The sequence below is a fragment of the Leucoraja erinacea genome, chromosome 1 (genome assembly GCF_028641065.1).
Source record: "Leucoraja erinacea ecotype New England chromosome 1, Leri_hhj_1, whole genome shotgun sequence".
Lineage (NCBI taxonomy): Eukaryota > Metazoa > Chordata > Chondrichthyes > Rajiformes > Rajidae > Leucoraja > Leucoraja erinaceus.
In genome coordinates this window covers 95,009,327-95,031,049 of record NC_073377.1, presented here as the reverse complement: position 1 = coordinate 95,031,049, position 21,723 = coordinate 95,009,327, and the positions used below count along the sequence as shown (strand labels likewise).

Genomic DNA, 21,723 nt, shown 5'->3' with positions numbered 1-21,723 from the left:
TACAATACCGTTTATTGTCATTTGAACCTCAAATGAAGTTCAAACAAAATTTGGTTTCTGCACTCATACAACAAGACAAGAACCAAGACACGATGACAATGATCAACATGATTACAATTAAGGCATCCCCAGTGTACAGATAAAGGGTACAACATTTAACTTACGATAAAGTCCAATTAAAACTCATTCAAATGCTTCCAATGAAGTACATGAGAGGTCGAGACTGTACTCTAGCTGATGGGAAGACCATTCAGTTGCCTGATAACGGCTGGGAAGAAACTGTCCCTAAATCTGGGGGTATGCCTTTTCAAACTTCTGTTCCTCTTGCCTAATGGAAAAGAGAAAAGGGAGAGGCTGGGTGAGACTGGTCCTAATAATATAATAATAATAATATATTTTATTGTCATTGCACGTCAGCTAAAAGAAGAGTAAAATAAATAAATAACCTGTGTGACGTGACCATCCGAGGGAGACAGTCCAGGGGGGATGGGGGGCACTCAGCAGGGCCGGTTCAGAGCCGCTATAGCTCTGGGAATAAAGCTGTTTCTGAGTCTGGAGGTGCGGGCGTAGAAGGCCTTATAACGTCTGCCGGAGGGAAGTAGTTCGAACAGTCCGTTACAAGGGTGTGAGGAGTCTTTATGGATGCTGACGGCCTTCCTGAGGCACCGTGTGTGGTAGATGCCCTCCAAGGCTGGTAGCTGTGTCCCAATGATCCTCTGCGCTCTGTGGATGACACGCTGAAGAGCTCTCCTCTCCGCCTCCGTGCAGCTGAGATACCACTCAGAGATGCCATACGTTAATATGCTCTCTGTGGTGCAGTGGTAGAACGTTGTCAGCAGCTGTTGGGGCAGACCAGTCTTTTTTAATGTCCTCAGGAGGAGGATTATGATGGTTAGATTATGATGGTTGCCTTGCCGAGGCAGCGTGAAGTGTAGATGGAGTCAATTGAAGTGAGGTTGGTTTGATGATGGTCTGGGCTACGTCCACAACTCACTGCAATTTCATGCGGTCTTGGATGGAGTTGTTCCCAAACCATGCTGTGATGCATCCCGATAGAATGTTTTCTACGGCGCATCTGTAGAAATTGGTGAGGGTTGGTGGGGACATGCCAAACGTCCTAATTAATTGATATGGTTTCTTGGCTATAGTTTCGATGTAGCTAGTTTAGGACAAATTGTTGGTGATATTTATTCCTGGGAACGATATAGTTAAAGATGAGATTAATGCAATAGCAAGGAGAAACATTAGCTTGGATGCTGTAGAAGCGATATGGGTAAAACTGCGAAATAGCCAAGGGCAAAAAACGCTTGTTGAAGTTGTATACCACCAAACAGCAGCAGAGAGGTTGGAGATAGCATCAAGCAGGAAATTAGGGATGCGTGTAGCAAAGGTATCATGGGTGCTTTAATCTACATATAGATTGGGCCAACAAAATTGATAACAGCACTGAGGAGGATTTCCTGGAATGTGTATACGGGATGGTTTTTTAAACCAATACATAGAGGAACCGACTAGAGGGCAGGCCATCCTAGACTGGGTATTGTGTAACGAGGAAGGATTAGTTTGCGATTTTGTTGTGCAAGGCCCCTTGGGCAACAATGGCCATAATATGTTGGAATTCTGCATTGGGATGGAGAGTGACACGGTTAATACAGAGACTAGGGTCCTGAACATGAATGAAGGAGACTTTGAAGGTATGAGCAAATTATACTTAAAGGGTTGACAGTGGAGATGCAATGGCGAAGATTTAAAGACCGCATGGATGAATTCCAGAAATTGTTCATCCCTGTCTGGCGAAAAAATAAAACTGGGAAGGTGGCTCAACAGTGGCTGACGAGGGAAGTCAAGGATAGTGTTGAAGCCAAGGAAGAGGCATATAAATTGGCTAGAAGAAGCGGCAAGCCAGAGGACGGAGAAATTTAGAACTCAACAGAGGAGAATAAAGGGGTTAATTAATAGGGGAAGAACAAGAAAGAAAGCTTGTGGGGAATATGAAAACGGACTAAATGTTTCTATAGGTTTGTAAAAAGGAAAAGATTAGTGAAGACGAATATAGGTCCCTTACAGTCAGAGACAGGTGAATTTATAATGGGAAACAAGGAAATGGCAGAACAGTTAAACAAGTACTTTGGTTCTGTCTTCACTAAGGAAGACAGAAACAATCTCCCGGAAATACTAGGGGACCGAGGATCTAGTGGGAGGGAGGAACTGAAGGGAATCCACATTCATCAGAAAATGGTGTTAGGTAAACTGTTGGGACTGATGGTCTGCATCCCAGAGTACTCAAGGAGGTGGCCCTAGATATCCTGGATGCATTGATGATCATTTTCCAATGTTCTCTCGACTCTGGCTACCCTCCAGTACACAGGAACTGATCCAATATAACTCCACTTTTTAAGAATGGAGGGAGAGAGAAAACAGGGAATTATAGACTAGTTAGCCTTACATCGGTAGTGGGGAAGTTGCTGGAGTCAATTATTAAAGATGTTACAGGAGCGCATTTGGAAAGCAGTGACGGGATCGGTCAAAGTCAGCATGGATTTATGATACCATGCTTGACTAATCTTTTGGATTTTTTTCGAGGATGTAACAAGTAGAATGGATAAGGGTGAGCTATTGGATGTGGTATATCTGGACTTTCAAAAAGCCTTTAACAAGGTCCCACACAAGAGATTAGTGTGCAAAATTACAGCACATGGTATTGGGGGTAGGGTATTGACAAGGATAGAGAACTGGTTGGCAGACAGGAAGCAAAGAGTAGGAATTAACGGGTCTTTTTCAGAATGGCAGGCAGTGACTAGTGGGGTGCCACAAGGCTCCGTGCTGGGACCCCACTTATTTACAATATATATTAACGATTAAGACGAGGAAATTAAATGTAACATCTCTATGTTTGTGGATGACACAAAGCTGGGTGGCAGTGTGAGCTGCGAGGATAATACAATGAGGCTGCAGGATGACTTGGATAGGTTGGGTGAGTGGGCAGAAGCAGTGTAATGTGGATAAATGTGAGGTTGGCCACTTTGGTGGCAAGAAAAGAAAGGTAGGTTATTATCTGAATGGTGTCAGATTAGGAGAAGGGGAGGTGCAACGAGACCTGGGTGTGCTTGTACAACAGTCACTGAAAGTAAGCATGCAGGTACAGCAGGCAGTGAAGAAAGCAGAGGATTCATTGCAAGAGGATTTGAGTTTAGGAGCAAGGAGTTCCTACTGCAGTTGTACAGGGCCCTGGTGATACTGCATCTGGAGTATTGTGTGCAATTTTGGTCTCCTAATTCATGGAAGGACGTTATTGTTATTGAGGGAGTGCAGTGTAGGTTCACCAGGTTATTTCCCGGGATGGTGGAACAGATGTATGATGAAAGAATGGGTCGACTGGGCTTGTATTCACTGGAATTTAGCACGATGAGAGGGGATCTTATAGAATAGAAACATATAAAATTCTAGGAGGATTGGACAGGGTAGATGCAGGAAAAATATTCCCGATGTTGGGGAAGTCCAGAACCAGGGATCACAGTTTAAGAATAAGGGGTTGGCCATTTAGGACTGAGATGAGGAAAAATGTTTTCACCCTGAGAGTTATGAATCTGGAATCAACTCCAACCTCGACAAAAACCTGGACCCACTGCAGTTTGCTTACCGCCACAACAGATCAACGCTGGATGCGATCTCGCTGGCCCTCCACTCCTCTCTGGACCACTTGGACAACAAAAACTCATATGTCAGGCTGTTATTCATTGATTACAGCTCGGCATTTAATACAATCATCCCCTCTAAACTGGTTACAAAACTCGCAGAACTGGATCTCTGCGCATCCCACTGCAATTGGATCCTCATTTTCAGACCATTGTCTGTTCGTATTGGTGGAAATGTGTCAGACTCGATAACAATCAGCACGGGACCACCTCAAGGCTGCGTGCTCAGTTCCCTGCTGTACTCACTCTATACTCATAACTGCGTAGCCGGTCATAGTGCGAACTCCATCATCAACTGTTGTGGGACGTATAACTGATGGGCATGAGTCTGAGTATAGAAGAGAGATCGAGCAACTGTCCATATGGTGCCAGCACAATAACCTGGCCCTCAACACCAGCAAAACCAAGGAACTGATTGTGGACTTTGGAAGTAGTAGGATGGGGACCCACAGTCCCATTTATATCAACGGGTCGATGGTTGAAAGGGTCAAGAGCTTCAAATTCCTGGGCGTGCACATCTTTGAAGATCTTTCCTGGTCCGAGAACACTGATGCAATTATTAAGAAAGCACATCAGCGCCTCTACTTCCTGAGAAGATTACGGAGAGTCGGTTTGTCAAAGAGGACTCTCTCTAACCTCTTCAGGTGCACAGTAGAGAGCATGCTGACCGGTTGCATCGTGGCTTGGTTCGGCAACTTGAGCGCCCTGGCGAGGAAAAGACTACAAAAAATAGTAAACACTGCCCAGTCCATCATCTGCTCTGACCTCCCTTCCATCGAGGGGATCTATCGCAGTCGCTGCCTCAAAAAGGCTGGCAGTATCATCAAGGACCCACACCACCCTGGCCACACACTCATCTCCCTGCTACCTTCAGGTAGACAGTACAGGAGCCTGAAGACTACAACGACCAGGTTCAGGAATAGCTACTTCCCCACAGCCATCAGGCTATTAAACTTGGCTCGGACAAAATTCTGAACATTAATAGCTCATTATCTGTTATTTGCACTTTATCAGTTTATTTATACATGTGTTTATTAATGGTATATGGACACACTGATCTGTTTTGTAGTCAATGCCTACTATGTTCTGTTGTGCTGAAGCAAAGCGAGAATTTAATTGTCCTATCAGGGACACATTACAATAAACTCACTTGAACTTGAACTTGTTTGTACGTATTCCGTATGACCGTGTGTATTTTCTCTGGGTGCTCCGGTTTCTTCCCACATTCCAAAAGTTTGCAGGTGTGTAGATTAACTGGCTTCTGTAATAGTCCCTAGTGTGTAGGATCAACTTGTGTATCAGGTGGGCCGAAGACTTTGTTAACACATTGTATCTCTAAGTTGAACTAAACTAAACTATTTGCCTATCCCAAAGCCCAGTAAATACTCATAACCTATCTGACTCCATTGACATCCCTGGCAGTACGTTCCAAGTAATAATAATAATAATAACTTTATTTGTTAAGCACCTTAAAAACAACCAAAGCTGACCAAAGTGCTGTACAGAAAAAAGAAAACAAGCAAGACATCATAAAACAGGCAGAACAACAGAACATACAACTAACACGAGGCGCATAAATTACATACAAAAATCCAAACAATAAATTAAAAAACATAGAACACAAGTACGAACAACGCAGCAAAACCAAGCAAATAAAGTTAATAAACAATTCAACACCTCACTGGTCTACAAAGGCCATGGAGAATAGATATGTCTTCAGGAGTGATTTAAAAACAGCTAGAGAAGGGGCCTGTTTAACGTGCAGAGGCAATTCATTCCACAATCTCGGAGCCGACACAGCAAAGGCACGGTCCCCTCTAAGCTTCCGCTTAGTCTTTGGCTCAATCAGGAGCAGCTGATCATCTGACCTGAGAGAGCGGGAGGGCGAATAAGGGTGAAGAAGCTCAGATAGGTAGGACGGGGCAAGACCACTTAGGGATTTAAAAGTAAATAAAATAATTTTAAAACAAATCCTATACTGAATAGGCAGCCAGTGGAGAGAGGCCAAAAGGTGAGAAACATGATCATGATCAAACAAGTACCCAATCCTCTCTGTACAAAATCACTTGGTTTAGAGATGCAGCATGGAAATTGGCCCTTTGGCCCACTGAGTCCACTCCCAACCATTGATCTGTCATTCATACTAGCTCCATGCTTTTTATCCATTCCCTACACACGAGGGGCAGCTTAGAGGCCAACTAACCTACAAACCCGCTCAGTTTTTGACATGTGATCGGAAATTGGAGCACCCAGAGGAAACCCACACATACAACAAACTCCACACATACAGCACCCAAGGTCAGGATCGAACCCGGGTGTCTGGTGCTGTCCCACTCTCTCCTGCACATCTTCTTTAAACTTTTACCCTCTCACCTTCAAGCTATGCCCTCTTCTTTGATATTTCCACTCTGGGGAAAAGATTCCTACTCTCCACCTTATCTATGGCTCTTAATTTTATGTACTTCTCTCAGGTCACCTCTCAGGCTCCGTTGCATAATCCAAGTTTGTCCAAACTCTCCTTATAGCTCCTTGTAACTCTAATATAGCCAGCATTCTGGTTATACTTGAAAACAATATATGACCTCAGTGAAGATGTTAACATGAGAAAAGAACTAATACTTAAATAATGATTTTATCTTTTCTTTGACAATTTCTAATGTAGATATCATCATATATTGATATGGTTATTGCTTTAATCTAATTAATCTCATTAACCTTTTTCGGCATTATCAATAATTATTTGACCAGGTAAATATTAAAAATGGCATCTGTGTAATTCAGTTGATGAAATTCTAGTTTTGTTCCCTCTCTACACTGCACCCAACTGGCCTATTTTATTTAGTTGATGAGTATCTAGTTTGCTTAAGATAAACAAGCCAGAGGTCATAGGACATTGACTATCTACCCTATCTGTGCCTTGGTTAATTTTATACACCAACCATGTCAACACTGAGCCTCCTTTGCTTCAGGGAAAATGGGTCCTTTCCAATATTATATCCTAAATTCTCCAATCCAGGCAATATCCTTTGAATCTGTTCTGCTCCCCCTCTAGCTTAATCACATCCTCCATATAGTGTGGCAACCGGAATTGTACATAATACTCCAAGTGGGAAAATTCCCTGCCTTCATCTTTACGCCTCCTGCTGGCTATATTCTCAAAGAACTCTATGAAAGAGAAAATGGTGAGAAATTTTAAACAGATTTTTTTCCATCAATCGTAATAGGAAACAATATTTTAAAGCTAATTAGAAATGAAAGTTTGTTTTCTTACAAAATCGTGTGATTTTTGTTGTTATCAGTTATTGTTCAAATACTGTGGCCTTTTATGCACTGCAGTTGATTTGCAAGTTTGGGATTTGTGATTCATGAAGCTTACCATGATATGTTTTTATTAATTACCATGTATGTACTTCTTGAGCAGACGATGAAACCTGCTGTGCAGACACTAACTATGGGAACAATGAATACCACCCAGTTCAAAACCATCATTCCTTTGGCAACATCGCCCAATGTTCAGCAGATTCAAGTACCAGGCAGCAAGTTTCATTATGTACGCCTGGTTCCTGCGTCAACAGCCAGTGGCTCCTCCCAGACAGTCAGCTCCAGTTCCAGCACCAACACACAGCCCTTATCACAAGGTTTGCTTCATGAAAATTTCATTCTGTTATTACTCAAGTCATATGTTTGATAAATCGATATGAAAATAATTCTGTACTTTTTTTTCCTTGAGGAATTAGTACGTTTTTAGTATGCTTTTTCACCCATAAGCTCTTAATTGTCATAAAGCGGAGAGGTTAAAACTAAGTTAAAGGGAACTGTAAACATTTAATAGTTCCAGATGAGGACTAATAAACGTTTTCTGTGAACTCCTTTAGTGAGCCTTAATGCTCAGTTTTGTTTTAGCCTGCAATGATTGTTTCCTTTACCAAAAAATGTTTCCATCTACTGATAACTGATTTAGTTTTGTTCACATTCTAGAGTTTATTGAGACAGAATAAATAGATGTTTTAGAAACATAGAAAATAGGTGTAGGAGTAGGCCATTCGCCCCTTCAAGCCAGCACCACCATTCAATATGATCATGGCTGATCATCCAAAATCAGTACCCCGTTCTGGCTTTTTCCCCATATCCCTTGATTCCCTTAGTCCTAAGAGTTAAATCTAACTCTCTTGAAAATATCCAGTGAATTAGCTTCCACTGCCTTCTGTGGCAGAGAATTCCACAGATTCACAACTCTCTGGGTGAAAACGTTTTTCCTCATCTGAGTCCTAAATGGCCTACCCTTATTCTTAAACTGTGACCTCTGGTTCTGGACTCCCCCAACATCGGGAACATTTTTCCTGCATCGACCCTCTCCAATCCTCTAAGAATTTTATATGTTTCTATAAGATCTCCTCTCATCCTTCTAAATTCCAGCGAATACAAGCCCAGACGACCCATTCTTTCATTATACGGCAGTCCCGCTATCCCGGGACATTATGTCGTCAAGATTTGTCTTCATGTTAATTAAAGTCCTTCTACTGCAACAGGTTTGAAGGTGGAAGAAAGCAGTTTCAGCAATGATGAGAACATGCTAATTGAAATGTGGAGAAATTATGACGATAATCCTAGTTTTGCCCCTGTGCTCTGTTTACAAAAAGAGTTGAGTTTGTGTCATGGTGGATGACCATTACATACATGGTGTAAGTGATTTAGTTCCATGATATAACAGTCCTCTAGCATCTTCCCAATTTGCTTATTTTTGCATGTCCAAACAATGGATGGCAGCACTTCATTTAACAGTGTGGACAAACACAGCTAAAACCTATCTTGACTAACCCAAGGTTTGATTCCTTTCTAGATCACTATTTATTTATCAAATTGTGGGGAGCTCATTCAACCATTAGCTTTGTGAAGGCACCAAGTACCGAAAATTACTCTGGACTGAATGCAGATACTAAGTATCTGATTGATTAGTTGAAAGATACAGCATGGAAACAGGCCCTTCAGCCTACTGACTTCATGTTGACCATTGGAACTGTTAGCCCACTTTCACATCCACTCCCCATACATCAGGGGCAATTTATAGAGGTCAATTAATCTACAAACATGTGCCTTTTTGGGTTGTGGGAGGAAACCCATGCATTCAAACTTCACACAGATAGCACTGAGGTCAGGATTGAACCAGGGTCTCTGGCACTGTGAGGCAGCTGCTCTACCAGCTGTGCCATCTTAAGGGCCTGTGCCATTTGGGCAACATTTTCGGTGACAGCCTGAAAAGAGGTGGTCGGGTCGTGATGTGTGGTGACGCGCGGTGTCTCCCTGTTGCCCCTGGATTTTGGAAATCCAGGGGCGACATCTGGGTGTCTCATCACGTTGTGCGCCCTGTCACACGCTGACGTATGCTGCCAATTAATCTCCAATCCCGCATGTCTTTTGGATTTGCGTGTCATAGGGAGAATGTGTAAACTCCACACTGCACACCTGAGGTTAGGGTCAACCCCGGGTGTCTGGCACTGTGCTGCCCTATCCTACACATCTCTTTTAAACTTTTGCCATCTCACCTTAAAGCTATGTCATTGACATTCCCACCCTGAGACCAAGATTCTGACTCTCCACCCTATCTGTGTCTCAGTACACCCCGTCAGCTTTTGATGCTCCAGAGAAAATAATCCAAGTTTGTCCTGGAGGTCACAGTTTTCAGATTCCTAAACCAGCTTCACGATGGCGGGAATGAAATGATTATTATTGCTATTGAGGAAGAGAGGCGTAGGTTCACCAGGTTAATACCCGGGACGGCAGGACTGACATGATGAAAGAATGGGTCGACTGGGATTGTATTCACTGACATTTAGAAGGAGAGGGGATCTTATAGAAACATGTAAAATTGTTAAAGGATTGGACAAGCTAGATGCAGGAAAAATGTTTCCGATGTTGGGGGAGTCCAGAAGCAGGGGTCACAGTTTAAGAATAAGTGGTAATTAATTTAGGACTGAGATGAGGAAACACTTCTTCACCCAGAGAGTTGTGAATCTGTGGAATTCACTGCCAGTGGAGGCCAATTCACTGGACGTTTTGAAGAGAGAGTTAGATTCAGCTCCTAGGGCTAAAGGAATCAAGGGATATGGGGTGAAAGCACGTCAGGGTACTGAATTTAGATAATCAGCGGTGCTGGCTTGAAGGGTTGAATGGCCTACTCCTGCACCTATGTTTCTATGAGTCTGTGGCCAAGGTGGTGAGATTCCTTGATGATGCTGGCTGCCTTTTTGACGCAGCATCTTACTATAGATGCCTTTGATGGTGGGAACGTCAGTACTTGTGACGAACGGGGCAGTGTCCAACAGTATAATCTTCATGACTGGGTGTTTGATTTGCCAGTCCAAGCCGCGATGCAACCAGTCAATGTGCTCTCAACCTGTGGAAGTTCAAGAGAGTATTTGTCGACATACTGAATCTCCTCAATCTTCCAAGGAGGTGGAGGTGTGGTTGGGTTTTCTTTGTGATTGCATCAACGTGCTGCCCAGTACAAATCTTCAGAGATGTACACGAGCAAGGGCAGCACGGTGGCGCAAGGGTAGAGTTGCTGCCTTGCAGAGCTTGCAGCACTGGAGACCTGGGTTTGATCCCGACTACGGGTGCTGTCTGTACGGAGTTTGTGACCGCGTGGGTTTTCTCCGATATCTTTGTTTTCCTCACACAATCCAAAGATGTACAGGTTTGTAGTTAATTGCTTGGTGTGTGTGTAAATTGTCCCTAGTGTGTGTAGGATAGTGCTAATGTTCGGGGGGTTGCTGATCAGTGTGGACTCGGGCCGAAGGGCCTGTTTCCGCACTGTATCACTAAACAAAAATAAAAATTTGAAGTAGTTGATTCTCGCCACCGCCGATGAAGACAGGTTTGTGGATCATCTTATAAAGTCAACAATCAGATCCTTGGTGCTTGGTCTTACTGATGTTGACCACCATTCAATGGCACCATTCAATCACATGATCATTCTTCTTCCTATACTCTGACTCATCATTACTCGCAATTCGTCCAGCAATGGTGATGCCATTGAATTTAAAGATGGAGTTGCAACTGTCCACTGACGCAGTCTTGGGTGTAGAGTGAGTACAGTAGGGAACTGAGTCCACAGCGTTGAGGTGCCTCTGTGCTGATAGTTATCGAGGAGGAAGTGTTGTTTCCTGTCCGTACTGATTGTGGTCTGTGATGTGGAAGTTGAGGATCCTATTGCAAAGGGATGTGCAGAGATCCAGTTCGATAAACTTGGTTACAAGAACTGAGATTGCTAACTTGTTACATTTAGATACATTCTATAAGATCATGTCATAGTTCCAAAACATTTATTTCCAGGATTGAGGATCCTGGTGCAAAGGGATGTGCAGAGATCCAGTTCGATAAACTTGGTTACAAGAACTGAGATTGTTAACTTGATACATTTAGATACATTCCATAAGACCATAATCACAGTCCCAAAACATTTATTTCCAGGATTGTGAATTTTGGGGATGGCAAGAAACTTTGTACCCCTTTGTACCTCTTTGCTGCTATTATTTGGTGATCATTTAGTTAGGTGGAACTGAAGAAGGGTTCTCAGCCCAAAACGTCACCCATTCCATCTCTCCAGATATGCTGCCTGTCCCGCTGAGTTACTCCAACATTTTGTGTCTACCTTAGGTAGAACAACTAGCAGGAGTATTGGGCATTAAAGCAGGACATGCAATGGTCTTTGAGCGTAATACTTTGGTTTCATCTGAGTTAAGTTGTTTGGGGCACCTATATGCATAAACTGCCTATTTGATCTAATGAGCACAATCTCTACTGGCAATGACACAGCTTTCAGAAAAAAGTTGGCGGTAATCTGTTTCTGCATGTTTTAGTATTTCAAACCTTGATGTATGAGAAAGTATTTTGACCCATCATATCTGAGACTACTATCTAGTTTGTTCCATTTTCCTGTGCCTTTTTTAAAATAATATCAGGAATAATACAGTAGTCCATGCCCCTTAAACACATTTATGGAATCTGTTTCCACTTGCTGGGAGAGTTATTCCATGGCCTAATGACATACTGAGGCAGGATTATATTTGAAAATGTACTCTCGTGCTTTACCCTTTGGCAAGATGCTGATATGGTGCTGCTTATGGAGCAGCAGAAACATTTCCATAGCATCTTCCTGATTTGCATGCTTGGATGCACATTTTTTTAAATGGGATTGATATCCAATTTAAGGACAGTGCAATGCTCGCTATTATTCATACAGGAAAGTAATGTTTTTAAATATGATTTCTAGATATTCCCTTTTAAGGAAGATTTAAAATTTGACTGCCGTTTGGTTTTAGTAATATTTTTAAACACAGCTTTTATTTTCTGTCCCCAACATATACCCGCTGAAGTTAAGTCCTCCACTGCTAACAATGCTTTCTATTTTTATCATAGTTTAAAAAAGCTCACTATTCAGTACTTTTGTGGGTGCGCAATAGAAACCCTTTCCAGAAATATATAAGGAGATAATAAATGTTATTCCAGTTGATGTCCTCAAATAGTCAAGAAGAGTCAGGAGTGTTTTATTGTCATGTCCCGAATGGGACAATAAAATTCTTACTTGCTGCAGTACAACAGAATATGTAAATATAGTACATAACGAGTACATAAGAGAACAAAAAAGAAAAAGTTCAATAAATAACAAATATAGTGCAATAATAATATAGTATTTTGCAGTTCAGAGCTTATTTGTTGTTGTGTTTAATAGCCTGATATCTGTAGGGAAGAAGCTGTTCCTGAACCTGGACGTTACAGTTTTCAGGCTCTTGTACCTTCATCCCGATGGCAGTGGTGAAATGAGTGTGTGGCCAGGATGGTGTGGGTCTTTGATGAGTTTGGCTGCCTTTTTGAGGGAGCGACTACGATAGATCCCTTCGATAGTGGGGAGGTCAAAGCCGGTGATGGACTGGGCAGTGGTCACAACTTTTTGTGGTCTTTTTCGCTCCTGGACATTCAAGTTGCCGAACCAGGCCATGATGCAACCAGTCAGGATGCTCTCTACCGTGCACCTGTAGATGAGGACAAGGGAAGTCAAGGATAACGCCTTAGTTCATTTAAATGGCATTTTGTATCAAGAAGGAGATCTGTAACAATATGGAAAGAGGTGGCTAAACAGAAAGATCTGAACAGATTATCTTATCTAAACTGTATACTAGAATTGTGTTGAAATAAATTTCACATTTTAAGGTGCAGTTCGGAATAGTTTTTTATTTTCAATTTGTTTCTTGAACCCCCAAGCCGTTAAAAAAAATGTTGTAATGTAAAAATTCTTTGCATCTTACCAGATTTATTAAGAATTTTACACCAAACTGTATTTAATTTAATGTAGAGTCCAGTGTTCTGCAATATTTCTGAATAAATGTTATATTTTGTCTTGTAACACTTTCTTGTTTTTCCTCAACCAGCTAAGACAGTTGTACTGAATCCACAAGTTCGCATGTCGATTCCAATTGCACCAGCTCAGAATATTAAAAATGTGAGTAATATGTTAAATGTTTGCCTTGTCATCTCTTGCACTGTCCTCAATGACAGTAATTGTTTTTTCTCAAATCGATTTTTCTTTCCAAAGATCATGTTGACTCTGTATCATATGAACTTCTGTAATCCCAGTTACCACTTTCTTGATGGATTCCAACAATTGTGTTTGTTTATGTTTGACAACTAATGTCAGGATATCTTGTCTGTAATTTCCTATTTTGTCTCAACACCTTCTTAAGAAATAAATTTAATACCTTGCAAACTATTGAGTCTGAGGAATTTTAGAATCAATCGATTCTGTTACCATCCCTTTATGAACCTCGGAATGCTGGCCATCAGGTCCAGGAGATTTGCAAGGCTTTTGTCTTCTTCATTTTGCTATATTTAGTGACATAAGTGACCTTAATTTCTTCACTGTGAATGAACACTCGATTCCCTTCCTTCTATTCCAGTAATTGTGTCTTCTTCAAAGAGCATGAATGATTAATTTAATGCCTCTACCATTTATTTATTTATTCCTATGCCTCTGACTGCAAAGAGCCACAGTTACTATTTACACATCCTTCTAACTTCAGGCTCACAATATTTGTTAGTTAATTATTGTTTGATTAATCATGTTTTCATAACTTTGCCAATCTCTAATTTATATATTTTCAGTAAGATTATGTATTCCAATATTATTCTTAACTTCAGTAAGTTAATGGCGGGCCATTTTTCCACAGTCTTTCTCAGTGCAACATATTTGAGAATTCTGAAGTATTTGAAATGCTTGTCATTGTTTCTTTACTGATGAAACTTTAATTTGTTTTTGCTTCAGTCATTTAACCACTTGTGTCTACTTAACAAGTTTTATTTAACTTTAATACTCCAATGTCCAACTAAGTTGCATCCCTCGACCAGCAGAAGACATTATATTGCGATCACATTTTCTTGGAGAAACCCAGACACTTAAATCACAAATTGTAATGTAAAGAGAAAAGGTTAAATTTAAATACCACTTTTTTCCATTGTTTACTTTGTTTATGCAATTGTTCCCAGAAAATACTTTCCTAATGCACCCCATTAACGTATCCCCAGAACTATTTTTGACCAAGTAGTTATTGCAAACATTTTTTACTTGTTGCTTATTTGTCTCCAACCACATTGCCACTGTTAGGGGCGATGTGGACCAAATCCATCAGTGTTTCAGGATAGCAGAAATGGAGGCCCAACTTGTTTATTAATTGAAAAAGCTCTCAAATTGTCTCCAATTTTCTTTTTCCCCCCCATAAACTGGGATTTTTTTTTTCTACAGGTCCACCACACATTTTCCAGCACATTTGGTCCCAGAGCCTTTCTGGATTATCCATTTTGCTGGACCAACAGAGGTCACGGCCTTGAGTGGCCATGATACCAGCCCACAAAGTCAGCTGCGGAAGTTGGCTGTGGGAATGGATCTGCCAGCTCCGTCTGGGCCGGAGGTCCAGAGCCCTAACCGCAGGGGGCAAATTTGACCCGCCAATCAGCGCTGATGTCCCGATGAGATCGGCCGCCTCACCCGGCCCAGGCGCCACATTTTCGGGGGGACTTCTGGGTGGGGGTGGGAGAGGATTTTGTCCAGACTAAAGGAGGGTTGGACCACCACCAGCCGGAAAATCGGTGTTGGACCTGTGTCAACTACTTATTCAAGTCTCTCAAGAATGTTAAGTATTTAAAATGAATTATTATATCACTGCACAAGTTTATGTAAAGTTTAGAAAGATAAAATCAGATGGGGTCTTTGGGGGACGCAAACTCAAACGAGCAATCACATGGGTAAAAGTGCCCACAAGTCGAATTCATGAAAATGCCTAGTCTTTTTGTACATACATTAAAAAGGGTAATTGGGGAGAAGGTGGGATTGCTCAAGGATAATGGAGGGTGTTTATGGTTATCAGTGAATGTTGGTGAGGTACTAAATGAATACTTTTCATCTGTATTCACCAACAAGAAGGACATGAAGGACAATGAGATCACTGTGGGTAATAATATTAGTATTACCCACAGTAGTTTGCTACAGCGGTTTGAGATCAAGAATGAGGTTGTGTTGGGTCTCTTGAAGAGCATTAAGGTGGATAAGATCTTGGGGTCTGAAGGGATCTATCCCATGTTATTGAGGGAGGCAAGAGAGGAAATTGCAGGGGGCTTGATAAAGAACTTTGCATTTTCTTGAGCCACGGGCGAGGTCACGAGGACTAGAGAATAGCCAATGTTATTGCTTTATTTAAAAAGGGAAGTTGAGATAATCCAGGTAAATTATAAAATGGTGAGACGTGGTGCAGTAGTTGGGAAGCTATTAGAATGGACTCTTCAGGGTGTGATTTGCTCTAATTGACTGGGTCATTAAGGGACAGTCAACATGGCTTTATCCATGGCAGGCCATGTCTTACGAATTTGATTGAGTTTTTTGAGGTGGTGATGAAAGTGATTGATGAGGGTTTGGCTGTGAATGTTGCCTGAATGGATTTCAGTTACACATTTGACAGAGTCCCTTATGATAGGCTGATCCAGAACATTAAGATGCATGGGATCCATGGTGACTTGGTAATTTGGATTCATCACTGGTTTACTCATAGATGACAGTGTATTAAGATGGAAGATGAAGATTATTCTGGCTGGAGGTCTGTGACCAGTGCAGTCTTGAATCTACGTTGTTCATGATATGTATAAATGACTGGGATGTAAATGTAGATGCGTTGATTAGTAAGTTTCCAAACAACACCAAAATTGGTGGAGTTGCAAACAGCGAAGAAGTCTGTCAAAGAATACAGTGAGATATGGATGAGCTACAGAAATGGATGGACAAATGACAGGTGCAATTTAATCTAAGCAAGTGTGATTGGCAGTGCTTTGGGAGATCAAATGTGAGGGGGAAATATACAGTTATTGTCTAGATCCTTAACAGCATTGATGTACACCAGGATCTCAGGGTCCAAGTCCACAGCTCAGCAACACAAGTAGATCGAGTGATAAAGGTAACGTATGGGATGCTTGCTTTCACTGAGTATAAGAGTCAGGTACCCCTGTTGTAGCTTTCTAGGATTTTGATGAAGCTGCATTTGGACCATTGTGTGCCGTTCAGGTGGCCTATTATTGGAAAAATGGGGAGGCGTTGGAGAGGGAGCGGAATACTGTTACTAGAATGTTGCTTGAATTAGAACAGTGGTTCTTAACCTGGGGGTCATTTGGGGCTTCACCGGGGGACACGAAGGGGTCATAAATAACATATCCATTTGTTGAGCCCATTTTTAGGAACCTAACAAAGGTACATACCACATACAGTATTTTGTTCGCGTATGTGCGTAGGTATCCCAAAAAGGTTAAGAACCACTGAATTAGAGGGTATGAGCTGTGAAGGAGTGGTTGGACAAATTTGCAATGTTTTCTCTGGAGTGTTGGAGGCAGAGGAGCGACCTGATAGAAACATAGAAAATAGGTGCAGGAGTAGACCATTCGTCCCTTCGAGCCAGCACTGCCATTCAATATGATCATGACTCCTAAATCAGTATCCTGTCATTGCTATCTCCCCATATCCATTGATTCCGTTAGCCCTAAGTGCTGTGTCTCGTTCTCTCTTGAATACATCCAGTGAATTGGCCTCCACTGCGTTCTGTGTCAGAGAATTCCAGATTCACAAAGATCTGTCCCGCCTCCCCCAACTGGTTCCAGCTACTCATCATCCTGTCGCCATTTAGTTCCGCCTGTCACCTTCCTGTCTATATACCAACAAATTCCCCCGCATCCCCTTGTGCTCTACATCTGTGCTTCTTAAACTATTTCAGTGTCATTCACCCTTAAGTCTTTATCATAAAATTTCATTCACCCTTGACTAACTTTTCTTATGTTTTTTGATAATTTTCGTCTTATTCTCCCTTGTGTATAATTTTATGTATAATTTATTTTGTCACATGAGCAAAAAACATAAATTAACTCATTTCTTAAGTGTTTATTTTATTCAACTTTTTGAACATTCGAAAAATATGTAAAGGAAACTAGGAGTGAAAAAAAAAGTGTAATTACCACTTGAGTTGGAAAATCATTCGATTAGAATGATAAATAAACATTTTAACGTCTAAACACTGGGCTTCAGCCCCATCCTACCCTTTCAGGGTTTAATTACTGCAGTTTTTTCTTGGAAAACTAGCTCAAAAACCATGGTCTTCCCTAAAAGGTTATGTTACAGTGAATTTGGGAAATATCCTGCTACTTTGAAATTAGAAAACCATAAATAGAGAGAAAAAAACATCAAAATTCCAGCTCCACTGCCATTAAAACCAATAAGAGCTTACTAACCACTTAAATGGCAATGCCTTTTTTAAGCAAAGAAAAACATATATACATTTCTGAATATTCACCTTCATTCACCCCTCTAGTTTCATTCACCCCAAAATAATTTCATTCACCCTTGGGTGAACCATTCGCCAGTTTAAGAAGCACTGCTCTACATAATGACAGTCTTTCCTTATTCATCAGGGTGAGGTCTCGACCCAAAATGTCAACCCGTCCCTTTTGCCACTATTGATGCTGCTTGATCTATTGGATTCTTCCAGTGCTCTTTGTTTGCCCTTATCAACAGTTTTGATAGGGTGAATGGTTTTGACCAACTATTTTTTTTCATTTTTTATTTGCATTGTGAAGAATATTTATGTTTTCTTTAGCCTTTACAAGGAAAAATTCTTAAACCATTTAAACAAAGAAAATCAACCTCTTTTTAAAACATACATGTGACCACTCTGTTCTCCCCACAGACGTGCATATACTTTTGTTTTAACTTGTTCTTTTTCCTCTCATGCTTGTCTCTAACCTATTAAAGTAATTGTTACCTTGATTGTTCTGATTTGCACTTTCGTAAACACTTGTCCTTCTCTGCAACGTAAGTTATGTTTGTATTTTCTTTTTCTAAGTCTGATGAAGGACCCTTGATCTGAAATGTCAAGCATTCCTCCCCCACATACAGTTTGATCTGAATGCTTTGAGCATATTCTATTTCTGCGTCAGATTTCTAGCAGTGCAGGTTTATTTTATTCCAATTGGTATTCCAGGAAATCTACTCTGAACTCTGAGGTCTTGTCTTCCTCATGGTAGCACAATGGTCAGAATTATCATTCATTTTCCAGCAAGGTCTAATACGTTTTACTTCTGTTTATAAAGCCCATAATATTGAATGCCTTAGACCGTCTTCTGCAAATTTTTGACAATATGTCAGGTTTCTTTTCATATATCTTTTTTATACCACCTCATTTTCTTCTGACCTACAACATGCTATATGTCACTCTATGTCTACAGAATGTACCCGTCTATGTATGTCTTCCTAAATTTGAGTATTTTGATTACCTTCAAATATTAAAACAACTGTTTTGTGTTTCTGGCTTCAGGTAGTTCCCAAACCAATTGTCGGCACTACACAAATGGTCACCACCAGCCAGCCCCAACAGAGACTCATCATGCCTGCAACTGCATTACCGCAGATCCAACCAAATTTAACAAACCTCCCACCGGGCACTGTTTTGGCACCAGCGCCTGGATCTGGCAGCATGGGATATGCAGTGGTCCCAGCTCAGTACGTTACACAGGCAAGTAAAGCAATCTGTTTGTAAGGGCTTAATAAACTGGATGAAGACTTTAATAAATCAGTATGTACTTTAAACATCCAGAAAATGTTGTAATATTCTTTATGAGGAATACGGACATTGTTGGTAGGGTGTAGCAAGGGAAAGGAGGCCGAGGGTTCAGCACAGGGAAACCAGTGTGGAATATGGCAGGTCCAACAGAGAGGAGGAAATTGCTTGTAGAGCAGGTATGTCGTCACGATGTGATGTTGTAAGCTTAATGATGGGCTTGGATAAGTTGGGGATAGGTGTTTAACGTTTGTTAGTGAACTCATTGGCTGCAGCTTCCTTTATTTAGTAGACACTGGTACCATAGGTGGTGAGAGCTGGTATTGAGGGTGGTTGTTCTGGGACACCAGAACCAACTGTTGAGCCTTCCCGAGGTGTGGTGGGCCTAACTCAACAAAACACCAGTGAAGGGAGGTGCCCACTTGATAACCCCAATGATATACTTGCATCTATGGGATTCACTTTTTTTTTAAAGAGCTAGTTATTAAATACACTAGGTAGCTGTTTATTTTGCATACAGAGTTATTTATTGTAAGTTGGTATAGTTCAGTAATTCTTTGGATTTGGGCTTGGTTTTCTTGGTTGAGCGCTTATCCTGGAGTTATAGCACAAGTACTTTGCGATTTAATTGTAATTTATTGAAGACCTGTTCTAACTCTGAATACGTTCAGGAAGCAGTGAGATGTGTAAGGGCAGTAGCTCAGGTTAAGCAGGGACAGTGGATGAACTGGGAACGTGTAGAAAAGGAGAGGTTTAGCTGGAGGGACCTGTAGTGCTTGAAGGCGGGTAATGCAAGTTTCCTTATAAGGGCTATTTATGATGTGCTGCCATCACCACAGAACCTCAGACAATGGGTAGGTGGGGACCCGGCATGTCCCTTATGTTCAGAGGTGGCAACGTTGAGGCATATTTTATCAGGATGTAGGACTAGTCTTTCTCATGGTCAGTATACTTGGCGACATAACCAGATCTTGAAGTGCATAACTGCAGCAATTGAGTGGAGGAGAGCATCAGGACTGGGAGTGTAGCAATTAATTTTGTCTGCGTGGGAGAGAAAGGTAGAGGAGGGAAGTTTGCAGATAGGTATGAGTCAGGCCAGTTACGGGGAGCCAATGATTGGCAGATGCAGGTAGATTTAGGAGGAAAGCTTGTGTTCCGCAGGAAATAATTACTACTTGGTTGAGGCCTGATATAGTATTATGGTCAGTTAGTCCACAGATAGCGTATTTTATAGAACTGACAGTGCCTTGGGATGAACTTAGTAGATGAAGCTTATGAAAGAAAAAGAGGTAGATATGTTGACTTGACAGCAGAGGTTGAGCAGTGAGGATGGAGAGCAAGAGTACGCCCGGTAGAGGTGGGTTGTAGAGATTTCATAGCGAGATTGGCCACGTCGCTATTTGGAGAGCTAGGAATTTGTGGACAGAGTTTGCGTCAGGCCGTAAAGCAGATGTCAGAGGCAGCAGAACAAGGCAGTAGGTGGATTTGGTGGAGAAGTAATAGTGCTAGTTGGGGGCAGAAAGGAAACTTGTGACGTGCAGTATGTGTATTTCTTTGTATTTGTAGTTTGTGTAAGTGTATTCCAGTCTTATGCAAGGGTGATATTTGTGATGTTATAAGCTTAATGATGGGCTTGGATAAGTTGGAGATAGGTGTTTAGCGTTTGTTAGAGTGAACTCATTGGCTGCAGCTTCCTTTATTTAGTAGACACTGGTACCATAGGTGGTGAGAGCTGGTATTGAGGGTGGTTGTTCTGGGACTCCAGAACCAAAAAACTCAACAAAACACCAGTGAAGGGAGGTGCCCACTTGATAACCCCAATGATATACTTGCATCTATGGGATTCGTTTTTTTTAAGAGCTAGTTATTAAATACAGTAGGTAGCTGTTTATTTTGCATACAGAGTTATTTATTGTAAGTTGGTATAGTTCAGTAATTCTTTGGATTTGGGCTTGGTTTTCTTGGTTGAGCGCTTATCCTGGAGTTATAACACAAGTACTTTGTGATTTAATTGTAATTTATTGAAGACCTGTTCTAACTCTGAATACGTTCAGATTTACTGAGGGCCATGTCTGGTTTTAAATATCTTCTGAAACAGAGGCATTCTCCCTTTCATTAAAAGCTAATATGCAAGTCAAGAATATTTTGGCACGTTTTTTTTGTTTTATGTAGGCAAAAATTATAATCCCTAATTTCTGATTATTTTCACTGTTTCCTGCTCTTGAGCATCTGTAATGAATATAACAATGTGCAGGAAGGAACTGCAGATGCTGGTTTAAATCGAAGGTAGACACAAAATGCTGGAGTAACTCAGTGGGACAGGCAGGATCTCTGGAGAGCAGGAATGGGTGACGTTTTGGGTCAAGACCCTTCTTCAGACTGATAAGAATGGCGTTTGATCCCTGTTAGTACACTTCCTAGTTTTGAAAGCAACGCAAGGTCATTGTGCACATATTGTGCAGCTGCTTCCATGCTGAGAAAATCAGCGCACTTTGACGGATGGACAGTTTTTATGCAGTCATTACCTGTCAGCCACATAGTGCTTTGTACGTTCAAAAGGAGCAAAAGAGTAACCTGAAAGACTAGAAATGTAATTTTCTGAATAGTTTTAGTGATGGGACCTTCCCATCAATCAAGCATTTCTATTTTTTAAAATGTGTACCTTACTTGAAGAAATATTACCACTCCTATGGTTACATAATTATAACTCTTCTGAGAAATGGCGATCAATACATTATTATTGCGCAAACAACTTAGCAGTCATCTTGTAGTATATTCTTGGATCATACAAGAATACAGAGCAGTCATTCCGTAGTGACATCTTTGTCTCAGAATCCAGGGTCCACTCAAGTCATTTCAGCCCGGTATTGGCAAGTAGACCCAAATAAGTG

At 41.3% G+C, this 21,723-nt stretch overlaps 1 protein-coding gene across 7 annotated transcripts in view; it reads left to right on the top strand.

Moving 5' to 3' along the window:
• Nucleotides 1-21,723, top strand: part of lin54 (lin-54 DREAM MuvB core complex component) — a 97,302-nt gene that overhangs the window by 55,283 nt on the left and 20,296 nt on the right. For all 7 annotated transcript variants that reach the window (XM_055639471.1, XM_055639462.1, XM_055639429.1 and 4 more), the window contains 3 exons: nucleotides 7,117-7,333; nucleotides 13,124-13,194; nucleotides 18,590-18,787. In XM_055639471.1, coding sequence (XP_055495446.1) covers nucleotides 7,117-7,333; nucleotides 13,124-13,194; nucleotides 18,590-18,787 — 486 coding nt within the window. The remainder of the gene's footprint in view (nucleotides 1-7,116; nucleotides 7,334-13,123; nucleotides 13,195-18,589; nucleotides 18,788-21,723) is intronic.